The sequence below is a fragment of the Ananas comosus genome, linkage group 13, assembly GCF_001540865.1.
Source record: "Ananas comosus cultivar F153 linkage group 13, ASM154086v1, whole genome shotgun sequence".
Taxonomy (NCBI): domain Eukaryota; kingdom Viridiplantae; phylum Streptophyta; class Magnoliopsida; order Poales; family Bromeliaceae; genus Ananas; species Ananas comosus.
The window spans coordinates 10,780,889-10,803,164 of NC_033633.1; the positions used below are offsets into that span (position 1 = coordinate 10,780,889).

The 22,276-nt window shown below is 35.4% G+C and overlaps 3 protein-coding genes across 5 annotated transcripts; 2 read left to right on the forward strand and 1 right to left on the reverse strand.

The window, feature by feature from the left end:
• On the forward strand, nucleotides 6,019–9,350 carry LOC109719020 (probable prefoldin subunit 2). 2 transcript variants are annotated; one of them, XM_020245509.1, is made up of 2 exons: nucleotides 6,019–6,117; nucleotides 8,624–9,345. In XM_020245509.1, the coding sequence occupies exon 2, from the start codon at nucleotides 8,628–8,630 to the stop codon at nucleotides 9,066–9,068; it is 441 nt and encodes a 146-aa protein (XP_020101098.1). In that variant the 5' UTR covers nucleotides 6,019–6,117; nucleotides 8,624–8,627; the 3' UTR covers nucleotides 9,069–9,345. The 2 variants fall into 2 exon arrangements, with proteins under 2 accessions (XP_020101098.1, XP_020101099.1); XM_020245510.1 differs by having other exon boundaries at nucleotides 6,025–6,117; nucleotides 8,605–9,350.
• LOC109719116 (ATP-dependent DNA helicase Q-like 1) lies at nucleotides 10,669–20,783 on the forward strand. 2 transcript variants are annotated; one of them, XM_020245650.1, is made up of 12 exons: nucleotides 10,669–10,829; nucleotides 12,106–12,485; nucleotides 13,340–13,588; nucleotides 13,917–14,080; nucleotides 14,684–14,780; nucleotides 15,610–15,653; nucleotides 15,742–15,856; nucleotides 16,259–16,612; nucleotides 16,897–17,121; nucleotides 17,324–17,484; nucleotides 17,601–17,735; nucleotides 20,732–20,783. In XM_020245650.1, the coding sequence occupies exons 1-10, from the start codon at nucleotides 10,721–10,723 to the stop codon at nucleotides 17,432–17,434; spliced, it is 1,848 nt and encodes a 615-aa protein (XP_020101239.1). In that variant the 5' UTR covers nucleotides 10,669–10,720; the 3' UTR covers nucleotides 17,435–17,484; nucleotides 17,601–17,735; nucleotides 20,732–20,783. The 2 variants fall into 2 exon arrangements, with proteins under 2 accessions (XP_020101239.1, XP_020101238.1); XM_020245649.1 differs by lacking the exon at nucleotides 20,732–20,783 and having other exon boundaries at nucleotides 17,601–17,950.
• On the reverse strand, nucleotides 18,036–18,860 carry LOC109719117. Its single transcript, XM_020245651.1, has one exon. The coding sequence runs from the start codon at nucleotides 18,730–18,732 to the stop codon at nucleotides 18,145–18,147; it is 588 nt and encodes a 195-aa protein (XP_020101240.1). The 5' UTR covers nucleotides 18,733–18,860; the 3' UTR covers nucleotides 18,036–18,144.

A 22,276-nucleotide genomic window follows, 5' to 3' on the forward strand; every position in this document is an offset into this window, starting at 1 on the left:
GGGATCCGAGCCTACTCGGCTCGGTCTTTAGAAACTCTTTTGGATGCACCCGGTGCACCGTGTGCCATATATATATATATATATATATATATATATAGAGTGAGACTACTATCCTATCGGAAGCACGGAGCCTTCCGTGCTTCCAGCTCGTTTTTGATGTTGCGACTTTCGAATCGTCGATCGGCCTCCGTTAAACTTGATCTAGAGTATTTGAAGTACCTAGAAAATAATTTGATGATTTTACGGTATCATTTGCCTAGTGAACGAAGGGGCTCAAAATCAACGCTGAAAAAAAATCTTACAAAATATAATAAATGACATTAAAATTTAATCAAAGATATTGATCTCATTTTATATAGTATAAAAAAATTTCTATCAAAATTTCACGTGATTTGGATATTTCTACACCGTTAAACTTGCAACGGCTCACTACGCCATTGAAATTTGTTGATTTTGAGCTCATTCAATCACTAGGCAAATGATATCGAAAATAATAAATTTATTTTTAGGTACTCCAAATACTCTAGAATCAAGTTTAGCGGGGCCGATCGACGATTCGAAAGTGCGCAACACGAAAAGCAGTGGAACACGGAAGGCTCCGTGCTTCCGATAAGCATAGTAGCCTCACTCTATATATATATATATATATATATATATTATATATATAATTATAATGGAGTGAGCTGGTATGCTTCTGAAAGCGTGGAGCTTCCGTGCTTCAAGTTGTTTTTCGATGTTGAAACTTTCGAATCGACGATCGGCTCCGCTTAAACTTGATCTAGGGTATTTGGAAATACCTAGAAAATAAATTTTGTGTATTTTCGAATCATTTACCTATGATCGAAGAGGCTCAAATTAATAATTTTAATGACCGTGATGAATCGTTTACAAGTTTAACGGTGTTAGAAATATCCCAAATCACGTAAATTTTGATAGAACATTTATACGATATAAACAAGATTAATATTTTTATCTAAAATTTTAATGTCGTTCATCATATTTTGTAAGATTTTTATTTTTAGCCTGTGATTTTGAGCCACTTCGATCATTAAGGCAAAATGATATTGAAAAATCACAAATTTATTTTCTAGCTACTTCAAATATTTTAGATCAAGTTTAACGGAGCCGATTGTCGATTCGAAAGTCCAACATAACAAAACGACTTGGAAGCATGAAAGGCTCTATACTTCCAAAACAATCAGCTCGCTCGCTCTCTCTCTCTCTCTTCTCTCTCTCTCTCTCTCTCTCTCTCTCTCTCTCTCTCTCTTTATTTATATATATATAATAATATATATATAAGGCTACTATGCTATCGGAGCAAGACGGAGCCTTCCGTGCTTCTAGCTCATTTTGATATTGCGACTTTCGAATCGTCGATCGGCTCCGTTAAACTTGATCTAGAGTATTTGAAGTCCTAGAAATATAAATTTTATGATTTTACGATATCTTTGCCTAGGAACGAAAGGGCTTAAAATCAACGGCTGAAAATAAAATCTTACAAAATATGATAATATGACATTAAAATTTTAATATATAAAATTAGGCTACATACTATCTATAGTACGAGCTCCGTACTATAGTGTTTGTTTTCGATCTTAGGGCGTTCAATCAACGATCCACACCGTTAAATATGATCTAGGGTATATAATTTCTTAGAATAAAATTTTAGTTTATTTCGATATCGTTTACTTAGTAAATAATATAGCAAATTGAACGGTGGAAATTGAATAATCTTTAAAATTTGAGTATAGGACTTTTAAATTCAAGATCAAGAATGTTAACTTAATCTATATAGTTTAAGGTATTTTCTATCAAATTTGAAGAAATTAGATTCTTCTACACGCGTTAAACTCCAAACTCGTCATAATAGCCATTGAAAATTGACCAATTTTGAAATAGTTTGATCATTAAAGTAAACTATGTCAAAAAAAATATAAAATTTTACTTCTAAAATTTTAAATACCTAAATCAGTTTTAACGGTGTGGATCGTTGATTTGAACGCCCTAAGATCGAAACCAACACTATAGTAGCCGGAGCTGGTACTATAGATAGTATAGTAGCTAGCTCTATATATATATATAGAGTGAGCTGGTATGCTTTGAAGTGGGGAGCCTTCGTGCTTCCAAGTCATTTTCGATGTTGGAGTTTTGAATTGACGATCGGCTCCGTTAAACTTGATCTAAGTATTTGAAATACTAGAAAATAAAATTTTTGTGATTTTTTGATACATTTACTTAGTGATCGAAGAGGCTCAAAATCAAAATTTTAATGACCTGATGAGCCGTTTGCAAGTTTAACGGTGTAGAAATATCCAAATCACGTAAAATTTTGATAGAAATATTTTTTATACTATATAAAACAAGATTAATATTTTTATCTAAAATTTATATGTCGTTCATCATATTTTGTAAGATTTTTATTTTCAGCCGTTGATTTTGAGCCACTTCGTACTTAGGCAAATGATATCGAAAAATCACAAAATTTATTTTCTAGCTACTCAAATATTTTAGATCATGTTTAACGGAACCGATCGTTGATTCGAAAGTCCCAACATCAAAAACATTGGAAGCACGAAAGGCTCTATACTTCCAGAAACGTATCAGCTGCTCTATTATATATATATAGAGTACGAGCTCCGGTACTATAGTGTTTATTTTCGATCTTAGGGCTTCAAATCAACGATCCACACCGTTAAATATGATCTAGGGTATATGAATGTCTTAGGAATAAAATTTTAGTTTTTTTCGATTATCGTACTTAGTAAATAATTATATAAAAATAGACGGTGAAAATTGAATAATCTTTAAAATTTGAGTATAGGACTTTAATTCAGATCAAGAATGTTAACCTTAATCTATATAGTTTAAAGTATTTTCTATCAAATTTGAAGAAATTTAGATTCTTCTACACCGTTAAACTCTAAACTTGTCATAATAGCCATTGAAAATTGACAATTTTGAAATAGTTTGATCATAAGTAAACTCTGTCGAAAAATATAAATTTTATTTCTAGAAACTTTAAATACCTAGATCAGTTTACGGTGTGGATCATTGATTTGAACGCCCTAAGATCGAAAACAATACTATAGTACGGAGCTCGGTACTATATAGATAGTATAGTAGCCTAGCTCTCTCTCTCTCTCTCTCTCTATATATATAATATAATATTATATTATACAAAAAAATCTGATATTTAAATATATAAATTATACTAATTTTTTTTGAATCAAGCATTTTTTTTTTTTTCGATAGGGGTCTTTTTTTCTTATAATTGTATTATGCGGACATTATTGAGTATTTATGGTCGAAAATTAACATCAACAAATTAAAACTTGAGTATATTAATGGTCGAGAATTATTCCGTCTCTCTGTTTTTAATAAAGCAATCGCACCATTTTTTCGGGTTATTTTATGTCCAAATGTTATTTTTTTAAAAAAAAATATTTGTATTTTTTTTTATATTTTTACTATTTTATATAGGACCCCTGAGTATTATAGATCTAGCTTACCTAATTACATCCTAATATTACAACAATAAAAAAAAAAAGAAAAACTTCAAATATCACGCCCGTGGTTTTGCACTTTCTCACTTTAGTATCATGTTATTTAAAGTGTATCAATTTAGCACTTTGTAATTTTATTTTTTATTATTATTATTTATTTTACTAATTTTTTTCGTTAAATCAGGAACAAAGTTAAAACTAAAGGTATTAAAGTGAATATTCGATAAACGTAGGTGGGGCATATGAAGTTTTTTGTATATAATTTAACGAAATATTAACGGAGGAGGTACTAACTTGATACACTTTAAATTATAGGGTACTAAAATGAGAAAGTGCGAAACCACCGTAGTGGTATTTGAAGTTTACCCTTAAAAAAAAAAATCAGGGGTCGAGGGCGGTGCATGTGGCGTTCGGATGCTTTAAACCACATGGTATTAAAGTAAGAAAGTACGAAATCACATGAATGGTATATGAATAAAACCCTTATAAAAAAAGGGGAAAACTTCAAAAATCCCTTTGTGGTTTCGTAGTTTTTCACTTCAGTACCCTATGATTTAAAGTGTATCAATTTGCCCCCTGTGGTTCCGTTTTTATCTTTTCGGTAGCTTTTTAGTTAATATTTTATTAAATTATATACAAAAAAACTTCAGATACCTATCTAGATTTATCAAATATTCACTTTAGTATCCTTTAATTTTAATTTTATCACTGATTTAAAAAAAAATAATTAAGTTGATAAGAAAAAGAAAAAAAAAAAACCACAGAGAGACAACTTGATACATTTTAAACCACAGAGGAGTAAATTGAGAAACGTCGAAACTACAGGGGGTTTTTTGAAGTTTTCCACAAAAAAAAAGTGGGGCCAACAAAGCCTTTTCTTTACACCGTGTGTGGGCCCCGCACCGCGTGAGCCCCGGCCGGAAAAGGGACGGCTGAGGTCTCGCCACGTGTCGCGCAGGCGCCCTCTGATGCTCTCATGTGGGACCCGTACCATTAGCAATTTAGTCCCTAGACTTGACATGCTCGACATTTTAGCTATTTTGAAAATAAAATTTGCACTTTTATTTTGGATTAGTTCAACAATTAATCCTTAATTTTGATATTTTTCTTAGTCAAATTCTTAATTTTTTAGAATTAATGGCACTATTGATTTCTAGCCTTTACCTTTTTTCTTTTTTTTTTTTTGCTTTGATTGTAACATCTTTTTTCGTATGCCTGTCAATATTATTTCCCCTCTTTTATAATTTTTTTTTTAAAAAAAATTAGTGTTGAGATTGATCAGGAATTACTGGACCATAACTATGGTCCATATGAGTCGACGAGTTGACCTAACTGTTGGTTATATAAGTCTAACTTTCTGTCCCACGACAAGAGACTCAGAAGATTAATAAGTTCAATTAGGTGAGCCTAATAAGTTGAGTGTGGAAGCGGTACACAATAGACTTCACGGCAAGAGGTCCAACAGTAGACCTAATATTTAGATGAGTTGAATCAGGTCGAAGCCCGTGAACGCTGCTGTGGTTGAACTCTTAAATATGATGGGTGTGTCTTTTCTATTAGCACGTGCTTTTGAAATATTTGGTTAGTGTTTACAATCCACACTAACCTCTTCAGTGAAAAATAACGAGGATTTAATTGCAACAACGATGCAATTAACCCTTTTATTTTTTGAGCAATGCTATCTGTGCACTCTCTTGTCTGATCATTTTTTTTTTAGGGTTAATTATATACAGATTCCTGCAAATACAGTAAATTATAAATATTATCCTACAAAGTTTAACTTTCATATATTGCCCCTATAAAAATCTTAATATTTTCAAATATCTCCATACCGTTAGAATTCGTTAAAAAAATTTAGTTAACCATAGGTTAAATACTTAATTCTGATTAGTTTATGAGATAATTTGACATTTTAATCCTTCTTATATTATACTGTTGTGACTTTTGAAGGGTCATATCTGTGATGGCAAAATTGATATTTCACTTATTTGTTGTTAAAATATAAACAATTCTTTAACGGTAACAGACTGGAGAGACATATTTGAAAATATTAGAATTTTTATAGAAACAACATATAAAAGTTGAATTTTGTAGTAATATATTTATAATTCAATATGTTTGCAGGGACCTGTATGCATTTAATCCTTTTTTTAATACTAAAGCTAAAGAAAATTTTGTGAAAAGATTTAAATTATTTACCGGTGTACAAGTTTATTTTTTTCTTATTTTTTAAGCTAGTGGGGACTCAAATAACGTAATTGTGAAAAATTAAGAACCAAAGTATTATCCTAAATTAAAAGCGAAATAAATTACAGAAACCAAATTTTCTTTTTTTGGCTATCGGGGACTTAAATGTTAACTTGTGAAAAGTTAAGGACCTAAGTGTTTAAATAAAAAAAGAGCAATATTAATATATTACGGGAACCAATTCACAAAAATAGGATAGTGCAGGGACTATCCATACATTTTTACCATCGAAGCGAATTATTTTTTCGTCTTTTTTTTTTTTTTTTGTAAACCCTCGACCCCTCCTCCTCCTCTTCCTCCTCCTCCTCCGCCGCCGCCGCCGCCGCCGCCCCCCGCCGGAACCCTAGCAGGTCCCTTCATCTCCAAAGTGAGATCTCTCTCTCTCTTTTAGTCCTCGTTCCTTGTTCAGTTTCAATCGTAGTACTTTGGTAGTAGCTTCGAAGCTTGTTGTGTAACTAGATCGCTAGGGTCTTCATTTCCACGCTGTTTTGGAAATTTTCCAAATTTTAAAGGATTTTGCCTTATGGAGTTGGAGCTTGTTTGTGTAATTAGATTGATAGAGTCCTTATTATGTACGCTATTTTTTTTTGTTGTGCAAATTTCCAATTTTTAAAGGATTTTGCCTTATGGAATCAAAGCTTGTTGTGGAATTATGTCGATTGGGTCTTCATTTTCACGGTATATTTTTCAGATTTCCCACTTATTTAGTATTTTTGTTCTATTATTTGGTATTAATTCTATGTATTGAAGCTTTAAGTGATGAAAAGAGTTCTAGGGTTTGGTTAGTAAGATAAACTGGTTATTACAACACTCTTTGTGCAGAGCCTACATATATAAATCTCCTGTTATTTGTTTTGTAATTTAGTAGGGTTTCTTACTGTATGATTTTGGCAATATGCATGTAAAGTACCTTTCTTTTAATGGATGGGCTTATAATTACTAACTTGTTTATATTAACTTTAGATTTTGATTAGTATTTTGTGTTTCGATTGATGAAGATCTCTTTATTGATTTTGATATGTAACTTAGTTTAATGAACTTTGTTCTTGTGTGGGGATTTGGTGCCATCCCATGGAATGTTTACTACTATCAAAGAGTTTTCTTGATGTCGCAATATGTATGTCGTTGCATACGCCATCCGATGACAAATAAAGTAAATGTTTGGTAGAAAAGGCAGAGACCATTCGCGATCTGTTGTGTAATGGTTACCTGAACTCTGAAAATGTTGATTTCACTATCTAAGCTTTTGTTACATCTAATTTTAGAAAATCGCGTGAAGTTCTCTTAGAACTTAAGTTCTCCCGATGGGGTATTCCGGTAGGTTACAGAATATTTTATCAAGTTCTAATGGTGAGGTAGTTAAATCAAATATGTTGTAAGGTTAGGTAGTAAAATCAAATTCACTAGCGAAGAACCTTTGCTTGTGGATTTGGTATGCTGCAGCTATGTCGTCGGGTCTTGATTCTTGAATATAGCTCTGGAGGTTTTGATATACCTCAGTTTATAAAGGAGCATAAATTCTATTCCATTTGATTCAGCTGGTTACTATCAAATCTAGGTGATTTTTTTGATGTTGCAATATGTCTGCTTTCATAAAGACAATTGTCTGATTGATTTGCTTTTGACAAATCAAATAAATATTCGGTGATTTTTTGATGGCTTAATTTATATCTTGTCATAAACGCAGTAGTCTGATTGATTTTACACATTCATTGTTATAGGACTGAAATTTTGATCTTGTTACTACATGCTGTTTCTCATGTCTTGCATGCATATTTTCTGAGTTTATATTACGTACCGTATGAGCTATTTGATATTACTATGCTAGATTCTTTCAACTCAGAAAAAGGGAAAACATTGAAAGATAACCAAATTCGAAGGATTAGGAAAACCCGAAAAGCATACATGCTTGAGGAGTGTCCACTGGCGTTTTTTGACATATATATATCTTGCTATCTTAGGGTTATAAACTGCTGAGATATCTTTTTATTCTCTGTACTTTTCCATCTAAATGTTTTGAATTCCTTCGTGTATTATCCTTAGGGTGGAGAATGGGTAAATTTCATTCACCGGTGATAAAGCATTTTCTCGAATAATATGATTGCCAGTTTATGGAAGAATTCAATATTTATGCTGCATAAGCTGTAAAAATGTATTTTTTTGCTTTGTTCAATAATATGTACACAACTATACCTTTCTGAGTAGAGTACGTCTCCGGCCAATACATTTGTTGTTGTTCATTTGAACGGCGCTACCTTTCGAAGTAAATTGTAAAAATAATAAAAAAAAATCTGTGCCCTGCGAGTGGAATAATTTACTATGGTGAAATGTAAGGTAGATAGCCAAACACAAGATTTGGATTTTGTTGAGTAGGTTGCTTTGAAGGCCATTCGGGCTCGGGTTGTGAACATGTTCATCGAGATCAATTAATTTTGGGCATTATTTTTAGGCCTACTTTTAAGTTGTTTTCTCTGGCTCTAAGAAATAAATGGAATTTGATATTCTTTCGACCTCGAGTTCAACTTCGATGCTTCAGAACAAAGTTTTGTTCTTTCCTCTGCTAACTTTTCTTCCTGAGACTTGTAATAACTCGATCAACTTAGCGATAAACCATCTATTGGGTGATCATATTGATAGAGAACAATCAGTGCCTATCTAAACAGCTCGCATCTTCATGTGGCTCACAATCGAAGCAAGCACAGGAAAATTACTTGCCATATTGTAATAAAGATAATACAACTTGTAATATTTTTAAGGACTTAATGGTCTAGTGGTTTTCCGCGTTGTATATGTTTGCATTGTATATCTACTATTTTGGCGTTTTTGTTTTGGTTTTAATGCTTTGCGTTAGTAGTTACTCGCTGCTTCCTCAGGAAAATGGCCAACAATGAGACCGCGAATGAGCAAGCGATAGCAAACATGTACGCTGCGATGCGCTCGGAGATCAACCAACTGTACTCGAAAATCACCGAGCTGGAGATGGAGGTCAGCGAGCACGCTCTCGTGATCGGCGCGATCCAGCCGCTGGATCCGTCGAGGCGGTGCTACCGGATGGTCGGGGGCGTCCTGGTCGAGCGGACGATCAGAGAAGTCCTCCCCGCAGTCCAGCGCAACAGAGAGGGGCTCCAGGAGGTCATCGCTCGGCTCAACGAGGCGCTCGAGCGGAAGAAGCGGGAGGTCGCGGAGTTCGAGGCGAAGTATAAGATCAAGATCAAGAGGGGGCCTGATGGCAACGAGGCGAAGGATGAGGGCGAGACGCGAGAGGGTTCGGCTCAGGGTGTTCTTGTAGGTCCAGCTGGTGGTGGGCAGGAACCCTAATTTTTCTTTTTTTCTTTCCCCCTACTTTTTACGCGACGGACGGCGCAGAGTTGTTGTTGAGTTCATGGTTTTTTGTTTCTTCTTCTTTCAGGATCTTCATGCTATGCTTTAGTTTAGCAAAGTCTTTTGCTTCTCTGCAGAATTTCTGAAAGACTGCCACCATGTAAACTACTTGTCAGTCATGTAAAACCTGTTATGAGAACATCTCAAAGCGGATGGACGGTGCGTTCGGTGTGTTCATATTTTATTTACTTATAAATATTTTCTAAGTTGTTCTTGTGAGTTGCTCTTCTTTTGAGATATGTAGCATTTTGCTCGTGAAGAGACTCGTACCGAGCAGCTTCTCTATTCCGAAAAGCAGCTGAGACGGAGCACTTGAAAGTGAAAAACTCGGAGCTCCGATTTTAAAGATAGGAGCTCTTGCTTATATACCTCTTACTACTATTAAAATTTTCAAAATTTATTTCTTTAATATTCAAAATATTTTTCTAAAATTTAATTTTATTAGATTATAACTGTAGGGTTTAAATTTATTGCTTTTTCTCGAATCTTTGATAAAATAGTACTTTTGATACCAAAGCTCTAGCCGGACGAAACTGGCATTCATGTAATGGACAGAGACAGCAGGAATTTGATCTTGGATGCAATGAATATGTAGGTATTGGAGTTCTGATTAGTGGATCCGGCTTGGTGGAGCTTCTGCCCTGATCCGCCCTAGATGCATTAGGTGACGGCCGAATATTGAGAAAAATAAAAAAAAATTAATCCGTCTCGAATCTGTCTAGTAAAAATTCACTCATGTTCCAACAAGTCCAAACCGTGCTTCTCGACCGTCCACTCGACCCTCGCTTTGCCATGTAGGTTCGCCTCATAAGGTCCCATACAAACGAATCGGTCTCACTCCGTATTGCTAGCCACTGGCCCCGTCCTTGGCTCGACCACGCCTGGCCATTACAATGGAAGCGGGAGTTCGAGTGGAGGAACTCGCCGAACACTATGAAAGCGGGAGTTCGAGTGGAGGGACTCGCCGTATAAGACTGGGAACGTCGGATCGAGGATCTGTCGTCAGTGCTATTATGTGGTTTAAAATGTATCAATTTAATACACTGTAATTTTATTTTATTTTTCGTCAGTACCCGTTAACTTTTTGTTAAATTATATACAAGAAATTTCAGTTATCTCATTTATAGTTTATCGAATATTTACTTTATTATATTTAATTTTAACTTTGTCACTTATTTAATAAAAAAATTTAGTGAAGTGGGTAACAAAAAGAGAAAAATAAAATTGCAGAGTATGAAAGTGATACATTTTAAATTGTAGGGTACTAAATTGAGAAAGTGGAAACCATAGAAATGGTATTTAAAGTTTTTCTTTTATTTTTGGGGGCCTATTTTGGTGAATAATTTTTATAGAGAAATTATTTTCTTTTTACAGCGGTAATAATAATTTGTAACGAGGAAGAAACGGTCCACGGCTGACGTGGTGGGCCTGGTTCACGCAGCTATCTCCACGGTTCACGGCGCGGGTCGAGTTTCCCCTTTCCCGCGCACAGAGCACCACCAACATCATAACATGTAGAGAGAGAGAGAGAGCTTTAGAGAGAGAAAAGAGAGTTCTAGAGATCTAGAGAGAGAGAGAGAGAGAGGGGGATGGAGAGGAGGGAGATGGAGCGAGCGCGGCTCCTGAGCTTGGCGGTGGAGTTCGGGTTCGAGGAGGAGATCGCGAAGCAGTGCTTGGATCGGCTCGTCGATCTCTACGGTGAGTTCGTAGCTCGTGTTCCGATCCCGACCAATCGAAACCCTAGCTCCCAAAACCCTGTCCATTTCCCCCCTTTCTTCCTAATTTTTGTTAGGGTTTTGGGTTTTGGATTGCTATCTCCCCCTGTAATGTGTTGAACTTGTCGTTCCTTTTTTAGGTGAAAATATATGGAAAAACCCTCAACTATAGGCCGTTTTGAAATGGTCCCCTCAATTTCGATTTTTTATTTTTTTATTGGAAGCGCTTAAAATTTGTCCCTTTTTTTGATTGATTTGAGTGATTTTGGTAACTCAAATTGGCTAAATTATTATAGACACTGTCGATTCCATCAAATTTTATAGCTTTAATCACTTTTGAGCCTATAAATTTTAAAAAAGTTTCAATTTGTAGGTAAAAATGCATGGAGAAAACCCTCAAATGGCACACTTAATTTCAACTTTTTTTATTAGAAGCTGCTTTAAATATGTTTTATTTTTTCTTATTATTCTGATTTTGGTCAGTTCAATTGGGTAATTTATTAAATTTATTGGTGATTCCATCAAATTGAACAGCTTTAATCATTTTTTAGCGTGTAAATATTTTTTTGAAAAAAAATTCAATTTGTAGGTGAAAATGTATTGTGAAACCCTCAACTATAGGCCATTTTGAAATGGCCCTCTAATTTTTTTTTCTCCCTTTATTGGCAGCTCTTTCTTTTGTGGCTAATTGAGTGTGATTGTGGTCAATTAAATTGCAAATTTCATTAAATTTATTGGTCGTTCCAGCAAATTTAGTTGCTTTGATAACTTTTTATCTATATATTTAAAAACGCTTCAATTTGTAGGTAAACGCTTATGAAATGGCCCTCTCAAATTTGATTTTTTGTTATTATTGTCAGCTCCTTAAAATTTACTTACTTGAGGGATTTTGATCAATTAAATTGCACCTGTTACTAAATTTGTTGGCAGGTTCATCAAATTTAGTGGCTTTGATCACTTCTTAGCCTATAATTCTTGAAAAAAAAAGGTTTTAATTTATAGGTCAAAATGTATGTAGACCCCCATCAACTATAGGCCATTTTGAAATGGCACCCGCAATTTTTATTTTTTGATCAGCAGGTCCTTATAATTTGATTTTCTTGTCCTCTGACTTGAGTGATTTTAGTCAATTAAATCAGTAATTTTGTTAGATTCGCAAGTGATTCTTTCAAATTTAATGGCTTAATTAATTTATTTTGTAATAATTCTCTCTCTCTCTCTCTCTCTCTCTCTCTCTCTCTCTCTCTCTCTCGTTGTAGGAGAGGATGGTTCTGATTTTGTAACTGTGGAACATTGCGGGGATGATTTCCTTGGCGCACTAGCTGATGCCATGCAAGACAGTGAAGACTGGGATGACTTGCAAGCTATTGAAACTGAAGCTTGCGGGACATTAAATAATATTCTAGCAAAAGATATATCAGGGGATGCAACTATCTCCGAATGCTATGACAGTAGTAAAGGAGACTCATCTAGACAACATGGCGAAAAATATTTGCAGCAGCTAAGTTCTACTTCTGATGATTCTGACGTGGAAGTGTTGAGCCAAAACGATTTTCGCCGTCGTAATTCCTTCGACAGCAGCAAGAATAAACATAAAACAGCCTCTCAAGGGAAGGGTACAAACTCTTCAAAGCCGACTGTAAGCTACTTTCATTTATTTCTCTTTTTGAGCTTTTTCTTTCTATGGGTTTTGAAGAGCAACATCAAGGATTTAAGTATTGTGGCATGGGGTCGTATCAAGCACTTGACAGCACGGCGTGTGCCATACGTACTGATGTGTGTCATTCACAAAATTACATGCGTGTCGACACACTATGGCATGAAACATATATTTTCTTTGACACCAATATATTCTTATTGCTAATTTCAAAGAAAAAGGGTTTTGAGCCCGGCCATTTGGCACAAGGGTTGTATTGTGTCGATATCTTGCTGGCATGGTACGCATGGGGGCCATGGGTTGTGCTAATGGGCACTTAAATCCTTGAGCAATGTATTGGCTCTTTGTCGTTTATAGAGTTTTGGTCATGAGTAAGATTGGTCCCGATTCAAGTCGGCAGTGATAGTTCTTCAGTTTCCATGGTTTGTATGCTTCTCATCATTTCACACAGTGCAAGTAACTGATATTTAAATAAATTAAAATATACTGTGTACAATGTGGATATAGGTGACCTTCGGTTTCTACACGAAAACAACTAATGGTTAGTGTGCAACTATGATCTATTGTTGGGGGTAGTCCTAATAACATAGTTCCTAAACAAGACGAAGCCATTTTTGATATTCTTTTGTTACATTAATAAATCTTCCATATTATCTTGCTTTGGTGATTTGGTGCATGAAATATTGCCCGAGAAGGAACTTTTAGTAGCAAATTATACTATTGTACTTGAAACTATTTACTGAAAGCAGGACATAGTTTTGATAAAACATGTTACAGTCCGAAAAGATGTTTATCATCTTTTTGAATCTGACATTTTTCAATTTCTGGAGGCGCAGGGAGGCATTAATAAAGTTAAGTCAGTTAGATCATCTCCTGATGTAGAGATTTGCTTGGAAGAGTCACAAAATGAAACTTTAAGCTACCAGGAGCTTCAGGAAATGGATGACATCGAGTTAGCAAATATTGTGATATTTGGTAATAAGAGTTTTCGGTCTCTGCAATATCAAGCTTGCGTTGCAGCAATGGAGAACAAAGACTGTTTTATTCTTATGCCCACTGGTGGGGGAAAAAGTCTGTGTTACCAGGTTTGTACTTCTCCCATTTTACATGTGAGCTTCAGGCTTCTACTTCACGTGATTCTTTCTTTGACGTGTACTTTGAAAGTCAGATCTAAATATTTTGTCATGTCTGGTCTATCTTATAGTTTCACCTGTGTTTGTTGAAGAGCTTTCTTTAGATCCATGGACTCAAAATAAGGCAGTCACCTTATATTTGACAACTGCACCTATCTCTGTATTTTTTTAGTTGGGTGCTGTATTCTGAATTCATCTACATTGTGTATCTGTGTTAAGTCAATTTCCTTTTGACAGCAGCCTGACAGCTAGTCTTAATTAATCATCATGCAATTTACAGCTCCCAGCAACTCTGCACCCAGGCGTTACCGTCGTGATATGTCCACTCCTATCACTTATCCAGGATCAAATCATCACGCTTAATTTAAAGTATGGTATACCTGCAACTTTCTTGAACTCTCAGCAAACTGCTTCTCAGGCAGCTGCAGTCATCCGAGAACTAAGGTGAAAGCACTTGGCAACTGTGTTCTACATTGTACTTATTTCATTGGGTGTGATTGATAAGCCTATTACTAGGTCTTAATAGTTTTTTTTTGTTGTTATTTTATTAGTGTTAGGTGAACTCTTTTTCATGTGCAAATATCTAGCATGTTTATCTAGCAACTATATTAATTTGACATCATCTTAAAAATGACATACGGATTCATCAATCACAGTGGTTCAGGGGTCTCTAAACCTTTTTTTTTTTTTGAAAAAAAAGAGTAAATACGAGTAAAATAAGGCCTCTCTTGGTACCGCCCTTCTTTTTTAACTTACCTTCTATGCGATTAAATGCATTGAGGATGGACATCTCCATCCTTGTTATTGTTGGTTAGTTTGCAATGTTCCGTGGACAGATGAAGGGCGTCTTCTTTAGATAAACAAAGAAGCTAAAAAAAGAGTTGCTTCTTACTTTCTTTTTCAGTTGCTAATCAAAACATGGAGGTCCATAGATTGCAAAAATTCTGCTATCTGCCAACTATAGCTTAGAATTCGACAATAAAATATTGGAAAATTCTCAAATGACTAACTTTTTTATTCCTATTTTTCACATTTGCCTATTGTCAGGAATGGTAAGCCATCATGCAAACTTCTATATGTAACTCCAGAAAGAGCTGCTGGAAACTCGTCATTTCTTGATGTACTGAGATGCTTACACCAGAAGGTAGATGTATTATTTATGTTTGGGTAAACTTTAATTTACCCCACTCTGGATTTGCTCATGTTCATGTTGCCGTCTTGTGTTTCCAAAGTTACACTCAGCTATCCTGTGGTTTAACGTGTTTTCACTTTGTTGTCCCGTGATTCAAAAAGTTACACTTAACTATTCTGTGGTTTTATTTTTGTTTCAGTGTAAGAACCTATCATTAAACAAGGTACCATCCTATGATTTTCGAAAAATTTTACTTTGCTACCCTATTTGATGACAGGTTTTTTTCAGTGAAACAAAAATAAAACCACAACATAGTTAATTGCAATATTTTGAACCATAGAATGGCAAAGTGAAAACACGTTAAACCGCAGGGGGCAAATTGAAGTTTACCCTTTATATTTTTATTATTTTATGTCGCAGACTCCTTATCTTTGTTTTCTAAATTGGGTTAATTGCATGAGAGGATCCTCAACCTTTTGCATAATTTGCACTCAGGGAAACGAAAGAACCTTTTAGTGTAGATTCAGTTAGGTGCTCGACTTCTCAACTATTACAATTGACTTCAATTCATTTCAATCTTATTCGTATAATTGAACTTCAAATTTCCGGTCATATTAAGACGCTTGTTCTCTAGACCACGCAAATGATATTGAACTTGCATAATGAGAAGGGTAAGATTGCAACAATATGCAAAGGTTAGAGCTCATTTGTGTTAATTGAAAGATTGGCAACCAAGCCAAAACCTCCTAAAAAGGCTGGGAACCCTAGTGCAATTTGCTCTTGTACGTCTAGGTCTTGCACTTCAGAAAAAAAGAATAACCTAAGCATGAATGTTTGACAGGGTCTGCTTGCAAGATTTGTAGTTGATGAAGCACATTGTGTAAGGTAACTTCTTGCAGTTGGTATATATTTCTACTTAAAATGCCATCTATTTTAAATTACATATCTAATTCGCTTATTGTTCTGTTTCCAGCCAATGGGGCCACGATTTCCGTCCAGACTACAGAGGACTGGGATGCCTGAAGCAGAATTTCCCTGGAGTGCCTGTTATGGCTTTAACTGCAACAGCAACTAAATTTGTCCGCGAGGTAGTTATATGTTTGTATTTGTTTCTATTCGCAGCAAATTGCATGCGGTGGTTTCGTTGTGGTCTTCAAACTTTCTGTTGCACAATTATAACCGTTTCATTTCGATGCAATCTTATCCTTATTAATTTCCTCAATCCGATTAGATGGAAGTACTCATGTAATCTCTATTTGAGAAGTCAATAGACGATTATTTGGATACTTCTTTCGAATTTTATGGAGGAATTTAACTGAATGTGTAAAACTGCAGCAAAATTTAAAGGCTACATAACCAAACGCGAACAACTGAATGGTTGCGACCAAACTAAAGCCATGTTAAAAGTTCGAGGGCACCTAGTGCAATTTACCTTTTTTCTTTCTATAACATGACAAAAGCCGTAACTCTCGATCTTCTTATTTATGCAGGACATAATAAAAACTCTGAGAATCCCTACTGCTCTAGTGCTGGAGACAAGCTTTGATCGACCGAACTTAAAATATGAAGTTGTTGGTAAAAGCAAAGATTCTATGAAACAGTTAGGCCAATTGATAAAAGATCACTTTGGGAACATGTGTGGTATTGTATACTGTCTCTCGAAGAGTGAGTGTGTCGATGTTGCAAAGTACTTAAATGAGAAGTGTAAGATAAAGACTGTATACTACCATGCTGGTTTAGCGGCTCGTCAGAGAGTTTCTGTTCAAAAGAAATGGCGCAACGGAGAGGCTCATGTTGTTTGTGCCACCATAGCATTTGGCATGGGGATCGACAAAGCAGATGTGGTGAGCCTGTCGCAATTCTTATACAAGATTTTTTACATATATACACCTGCAAAATTATTGATTTACATGTATATCCATGCAAAACCTGAATATGTGCCTTTCAAAAGTCTATTAGTTATGGATTACCCTTGTAAAAAAAAAAATAATTGAGGGCATTTTTGTAGGAAACTTCACTTCGAAAGATGGCATTTATGTTGTAAATGATGATATGTATGTGATAAATTTGTGAAAGCTCCTTTATGAATTTTTATGCCCTGACCTAACTTGATATTTAAACTTTGCAGCGTTTCGTTATCCACAATACTTTGTCGAAATCAATCGAAAGCTACTACCAGGAGTCAGGAAGGGCAGGAAGAGATGGTCGCCCAGCATCGTGTGTTGCTCTATACCAGAAAAAAGATTTTAGTCGAGTTGTATGCATGTTAAGGAATGCCGGTAGCTTCAAGAGCGAAAGTTTCAAGATGGCCATGGATCAAGCGAAGAAAATGCGAGAATATTGTGAACTTAAGGTATTTTTCATTTGGAAGATATTTCATTTGTTGTGCTCTCGTTTTTTTTTTTGTAGGAAAAAAAAAAAAAGCATCACTAATAAGTTAAGCTTTGTTGCATTCTCATTTTTGAACTATTTTCTTTCTTGCTAATGTGTTGTCATGCGGCGAATGCTACATTTCTTTTTTGGAGTGTTAACTTAGTTTTATGCCAATGTTTCAGACTGAATGTCGTAGAAAAACTCTTCTATCACACTTTGGAGAGCAATTTGATAGGCAGAGATGCAGAGATGGTCCTAGCCCCTGCGATAACTGCATAAAAATGACGGAATAAGTTAATACACTCGACTCTCGCATTCATATACACCATCCCTGAAGGATCAGGTACAATCTTTGATCAATCCTTAAATTACTCTCTCTCTCTCTCTCTCTCTCTCTCTCTCTCTCTAAGTTTGAAGATGGTAAAATTCATACTGAAACTATGGAAGTTACATTACCAGAATTTTTGGAAGTCGACATCAAACTGATGGTGGACCCTGCAACAAAAGAGATCCATCACAGGGAAAGGCCGTGCATCTCTATACCACTCAAAGGATTATGTCATCGAGCCCGCAAATTGAGGAAGCATCTACCAGGTCTTTCAATCTTTTTTAAATAAGATTAATTCGGCTCTTTGCTATCTTATTTAGTGTCGCGTTTAATTAATTCCTTTGTTTTATTAAGTGATCCTAATATTTTGTTAACAAATGTGGTTCAGAGATATATATCAGACAAAATGAATGATTCAAATCTTTTTGTAAAAGTACAAGAAAGGGACCGCTAAAATGTCTTTGTAGTGTTCTTGCATTCATACATCATGTCCTAATGTATTTATACTCCTAGATATCTTTGTGTTTTTAAGTTGCGAAAGTATAAACGAAGAGCAAAAGAATAAGTTACATAAAATAGAGATTGTATTTCTTAATAATTTGAAATTTCTCCCCTTAACATGTAAACCCTGTTTGATCATCACATTGTGTTATGATTAGAGTCCTTGTTTGATCATCACATTGTGTTATGGTTGAAGGACTCCATGCGTTGGAGCCGCATTTGCTCGTAGAATTTTGCAATAAAGTCTTCCGCTTGAACGTCGATCGCATTTGGCCCTCCACTGCCATCGTCCGTAGCCTCATCACTGTTAAGGTCATCGTCATTCTTGTCGAGCGCCTGAAGATCCTCAGCAGAAGCATAGCGGCTCATCTCGCCAGACGAGGTCGAGTGTGCTGGCGATGCTGGCGGAAGGGAGACGTCGTGGTACGACTCGTGCCCTACGGGCGGCGGCGGCGGCAGCAGAAGCGGATTGGATGGATAATACTCGAGTTGAGGGACGTGGAGGGGGCGCATGCCGCTGACCAGTGTTTTCCACCCTGCCTCGGCGGCAGAGGGGGAGCCTGGGGCTTCAGCATTCATAAACTTTTTCTTGCCGGATGAGCAGCCGCGGACCATAAAGAGGGCAGCCCTAATAAGGCTTAGGGTGCCTCTCTTCTTGCCGGCTGGTGGTCGGAGAGAGCAAGCTTTGTTCGTAACGTCGGTAGTGGCGACTGCAAGGATGGCAGTGGTGTTATTGGCGCCATCTCTCTCTTCTTTCTCCATAGAGGAGAAAGAAGAGGAGGGATGGAATTCTCCTAGCCTTGGTGGGAAAGGTAATCTTAAGATTCAATAGGAGGAAGAGTTTATATATATAGAGGCTTTAAGATGAGGAACCACATACATGCATGAGAGGTTTGGGGTTGGAAGCATGCATATTTAGTTGAGAGTATGTGGAGAATATTCAAGGTTTCAAATTTTGAAATGACAGGAATACCCATTGGGCCATTGGTTGGTTGGTTTTGGTGGTGTTGATTTGGGGATGTTAATCGGTACGGATACCTGCAATTTTATCTGAACCGAAACCCGAACGGGACGGGTTTATCTGATGCTAAATGGACGTGGTTCAGGTACGAGTATAACCAACGAAAACTCAACAGATTTGAATTCGAGTATGAATTTTGCCTGTAATATATTCGGGTATATTTAATATAATACGTTTTGAAATATGGTGACATGAAATAATTGTTTCTGGTTCGGTTGTTTGGTCGGTTTCCATTTTGGAAATGACTTTTTAAATTTGTCTGGATGGGGTTCGGGTTTTTGAAAATTCGTTCCGAATCCGACCCGTATTGACATCCCCATCTTGATTGAAGGAATGGGAGTTAGAGGTGTGATGGCATTACCATAGAATAGGAGAGGATGGGAGGGTGTAAATGGAAAGTTAAAAATTTATGTAGTTTCTCTCTATTTGGGTTGGGGAGGAAGAGTAGGTGGTGGTTGAGGTTGTGGTTGCAACCAAGATTCTTGGAATAGTAGTGTGTTGAATGGTTCTCTCTCTCTCTCTCTCTCTCTCTCTCTCTCTCTCTCTCTCTCACATTGTAATTTTACATGGTTTGGAGTATTACTTTAAAATTAAGCTTTTAATATAAAATTAGCATTGTCATATGTGGAGAAAGAGGGGAGAGGAGAGAGAAGAGAACCTTAACTACTATGAAACATTTGCAATGGAAATAAAACTTGGGAAATCTAATTTAAAATCAATTACAATTATTATTCAAGAATTAGTTAACTAACAATGTGTCTTGTGAATTGCTCCATAAATACCTTTATAATCAGTGGTATTTAGAGTCCGGCTGGGATGCTATTGATAGCACCAAGTGTTTGGTGCTGTCAAGTTTTCAGCCGTTAGATTTAACCATTTGAATATTTTCACCCGTTGACTATTTTCACCCGTTAGATTATATTATTAAACCAATAACTCACTCAACCCTAGAGAGCCCATATTATCCTAACCGTATGATTTTTCATCCAAGGGCCGAAAATCTAATAGCACCAATAGCTCGGTGCTATTGATAGTATTCTAACTTAGGTTATGGTATTTATTTGTTATATTTACTAACCAAAAATTATCGCACGAAGAGTGTAATTTTTCGTAAGGGTTAATCTTACAAATCCAATATCACCTAAAAAAAATCAATAATTAAAGATAATCTTGTCATCTCTTTTGTAAAATGATAAAATGGGTAAGAACAGTTTCTAATTGCATGCAACCAAATAAACAAAAAAAAAAAGTTAATAATTACAACACTCTCAATTGCATACTAAGATAGATATGTTGTAATTGTTTTATATTAAGTTATATACATGAGTGAGGCTGGTATGCTTCTGAAAGCACGGAGTCCTCTGTGCTTCCAAATCTTTTTCGATGTTGTGACTTTCGAATCGACGATCGACTCCGTTAGATTTGATCTAGAGCATTTAGAGTATTTAGAAAATAAATTTTGTGATTTTTCGATATCATTTGCCTAGTGATCGAAGGGACTCAAAAGCAATAATTTTAATGGCCGTGGTGAGCAAGTTTAACGGTGTAAAAATATTCAAATCACGTGAAATTTTGATAAAATTTTTTTTTATATTATATAAAATAAGATAAATATCTTTGATCTAAAATTTTAATGTCATATCATCATATTTTGTAATATTTTTATTTTTAGCTGTTGATTTTGAGCCCTTTTGATTACTAGGCAACTAATATAAAAAAATTGTGAAATTTATTTTTCAGGTACTTTAAATACTCTAGATCAAGTCTAACAGAGCCGATCGTCGATTCGAAAATCCCAACATCGAAAACGACTTGAAAGCACGGAGGGCTCCGTGCTTCCAGAAGCATACCAACCTCACTCTCATATACATGTTTAATTGCACTAATTTTATATTTATATTGAATCAAATGTACCCCTAAGAATAAATCTTTTTTAAACAAAATTACACTTCGAATGCAATTGCATTGCGCATAGAATACATAAGCGATGAAAGGCCCATTGATCCATAAAATCAAAGGAAAACTTCAAAACCCCCCCTGTGGTTTCACACTTTTTTATTTTAGTACCCTGTGGTTTAAAGTGTATCAAGTTAGTACCCTGTGGTTTTTCACTTTATCACTTTAGTACCTTATGGTCTAAAGTGTATCAAGTTAGTACCCTGTGGTTTCACACTTTATCACTTTAGTATCCTGTGATTTAAAAAACCACAGGATACTAACTTGATGCAAAATTAAAATCATAGGGTACTAAAGTGATAAAGTGCAAAACCACAGGGTACTAACTTGATACACTTTAAACCACAGGGTATTAAAGCGATAAAGTGAGAAACCACAGGGTACTAACTTGATACATTTTAAATCACAGGGTACTAAAGTGAAAAAAATTGAAACCACAAGAGGGGTTTTTGAAGTTTTTTCTAAAATCAACGCAAGGAAGGTTCCATCTTAGCTCAATTTTGATTGCGGGTCCAACTTTTTTCTTCTTCTTTTTTTTTTGTTTTTTTGGGGGGGAATTTTCTCATTACTATCTTACTACAGCTGGTTAGGATTACAACCAAGCACTCCATTTGACAGAGAAAACACAGCTTAATATCACTACCAAGCACTCTTTTTTTTTTCTTTTTTCTTTTTTCTTTTTAAGGTAAACTTCTATACCATTCCTGTGGTTTCATATTTTCTCACTTTAGTACTCTGTGGTTTTATTTTTCTCTTTTTGTCAGCTCGTGCATTAACATTTCGTTAAATTATATACAAAAAAAACTTCAGATACCCCACCTAGGTTTATCGAATATTCACTTTAGTACTTTTTAATTTTAACTTTGTCACTAATTTAATAAAAAAAAAATTAATGGAAGAAAAAATAAAAATAAAAAAATAAAACTATAGAGTACTAAATTGATACGTTTTAAATTATAAAATACTAAAGCGAGAAAGTGGTTAATCATATGAATGGTATTTGAAATTCTCCCCCACTTTTTTTTTTTTTTGGTACTATAACAAATAATGAGTTTGTGTGTAGAGCAGTAAAAGTTGAATCTGTGTACCTCAACGCGGTTTTATTTGGAAGCTCCCAAGTTAAAGATCCCCAACCCCACAAACAGCTGGAAGATGTTAGATGAATGATTTGGTCCAACACTATGGATGCCCTAAAATGTACCATAGAGTACAGTTGATCAGTCAGCTTGAAGAAAAATCATACGAGGTGAAATATTAAAACTCGTTCGTGCGCAGAAGTGCCACTCTGCGGGAGAACGTGTGAATTTGCTTCTTCTTTTTTGAGATAGG

Excerpts from the sequence above, each read along its gene's own strand:
- LOC109719020 (XM_020245509.1), top strand. The coding sequence starts at position 8,628 with ATGGCCAACAATGAGACCGCGAATGAGCAAGCGATAGCAAACATGTAC.
- LOC109719117 (XM_020245651.1), bottom strand. The coding sequence starts at position 18,732 with ATGGAGAAAGAAGAGAGAGATGGCGCCAATAACACCACTGCCATCCTT.
- LOC109719116 (XM_020245650.1), top strand. The coding sequence starts at position 10,721 with ATGGAGAGGAGGGAGATGGAGCGAGCGCGGCTCCTGAGCTTGGCGGTG. Across the intron at positions 14,081-14,683 it reads GCAGTCATCCGAGAACTAAG|GAATGGTAAGCCATCATGCA; the intron begins GTGAAAGCACTT and ends GCCTATTGTCAG. Across the intron at positions 14,781-15,609 it reads TGAGATGCTTACACCAGAAG|GGTCTGCTTGCAAGATTTGT; the intron begins GTAGATGTATTA and ends AATGTTTGACAG.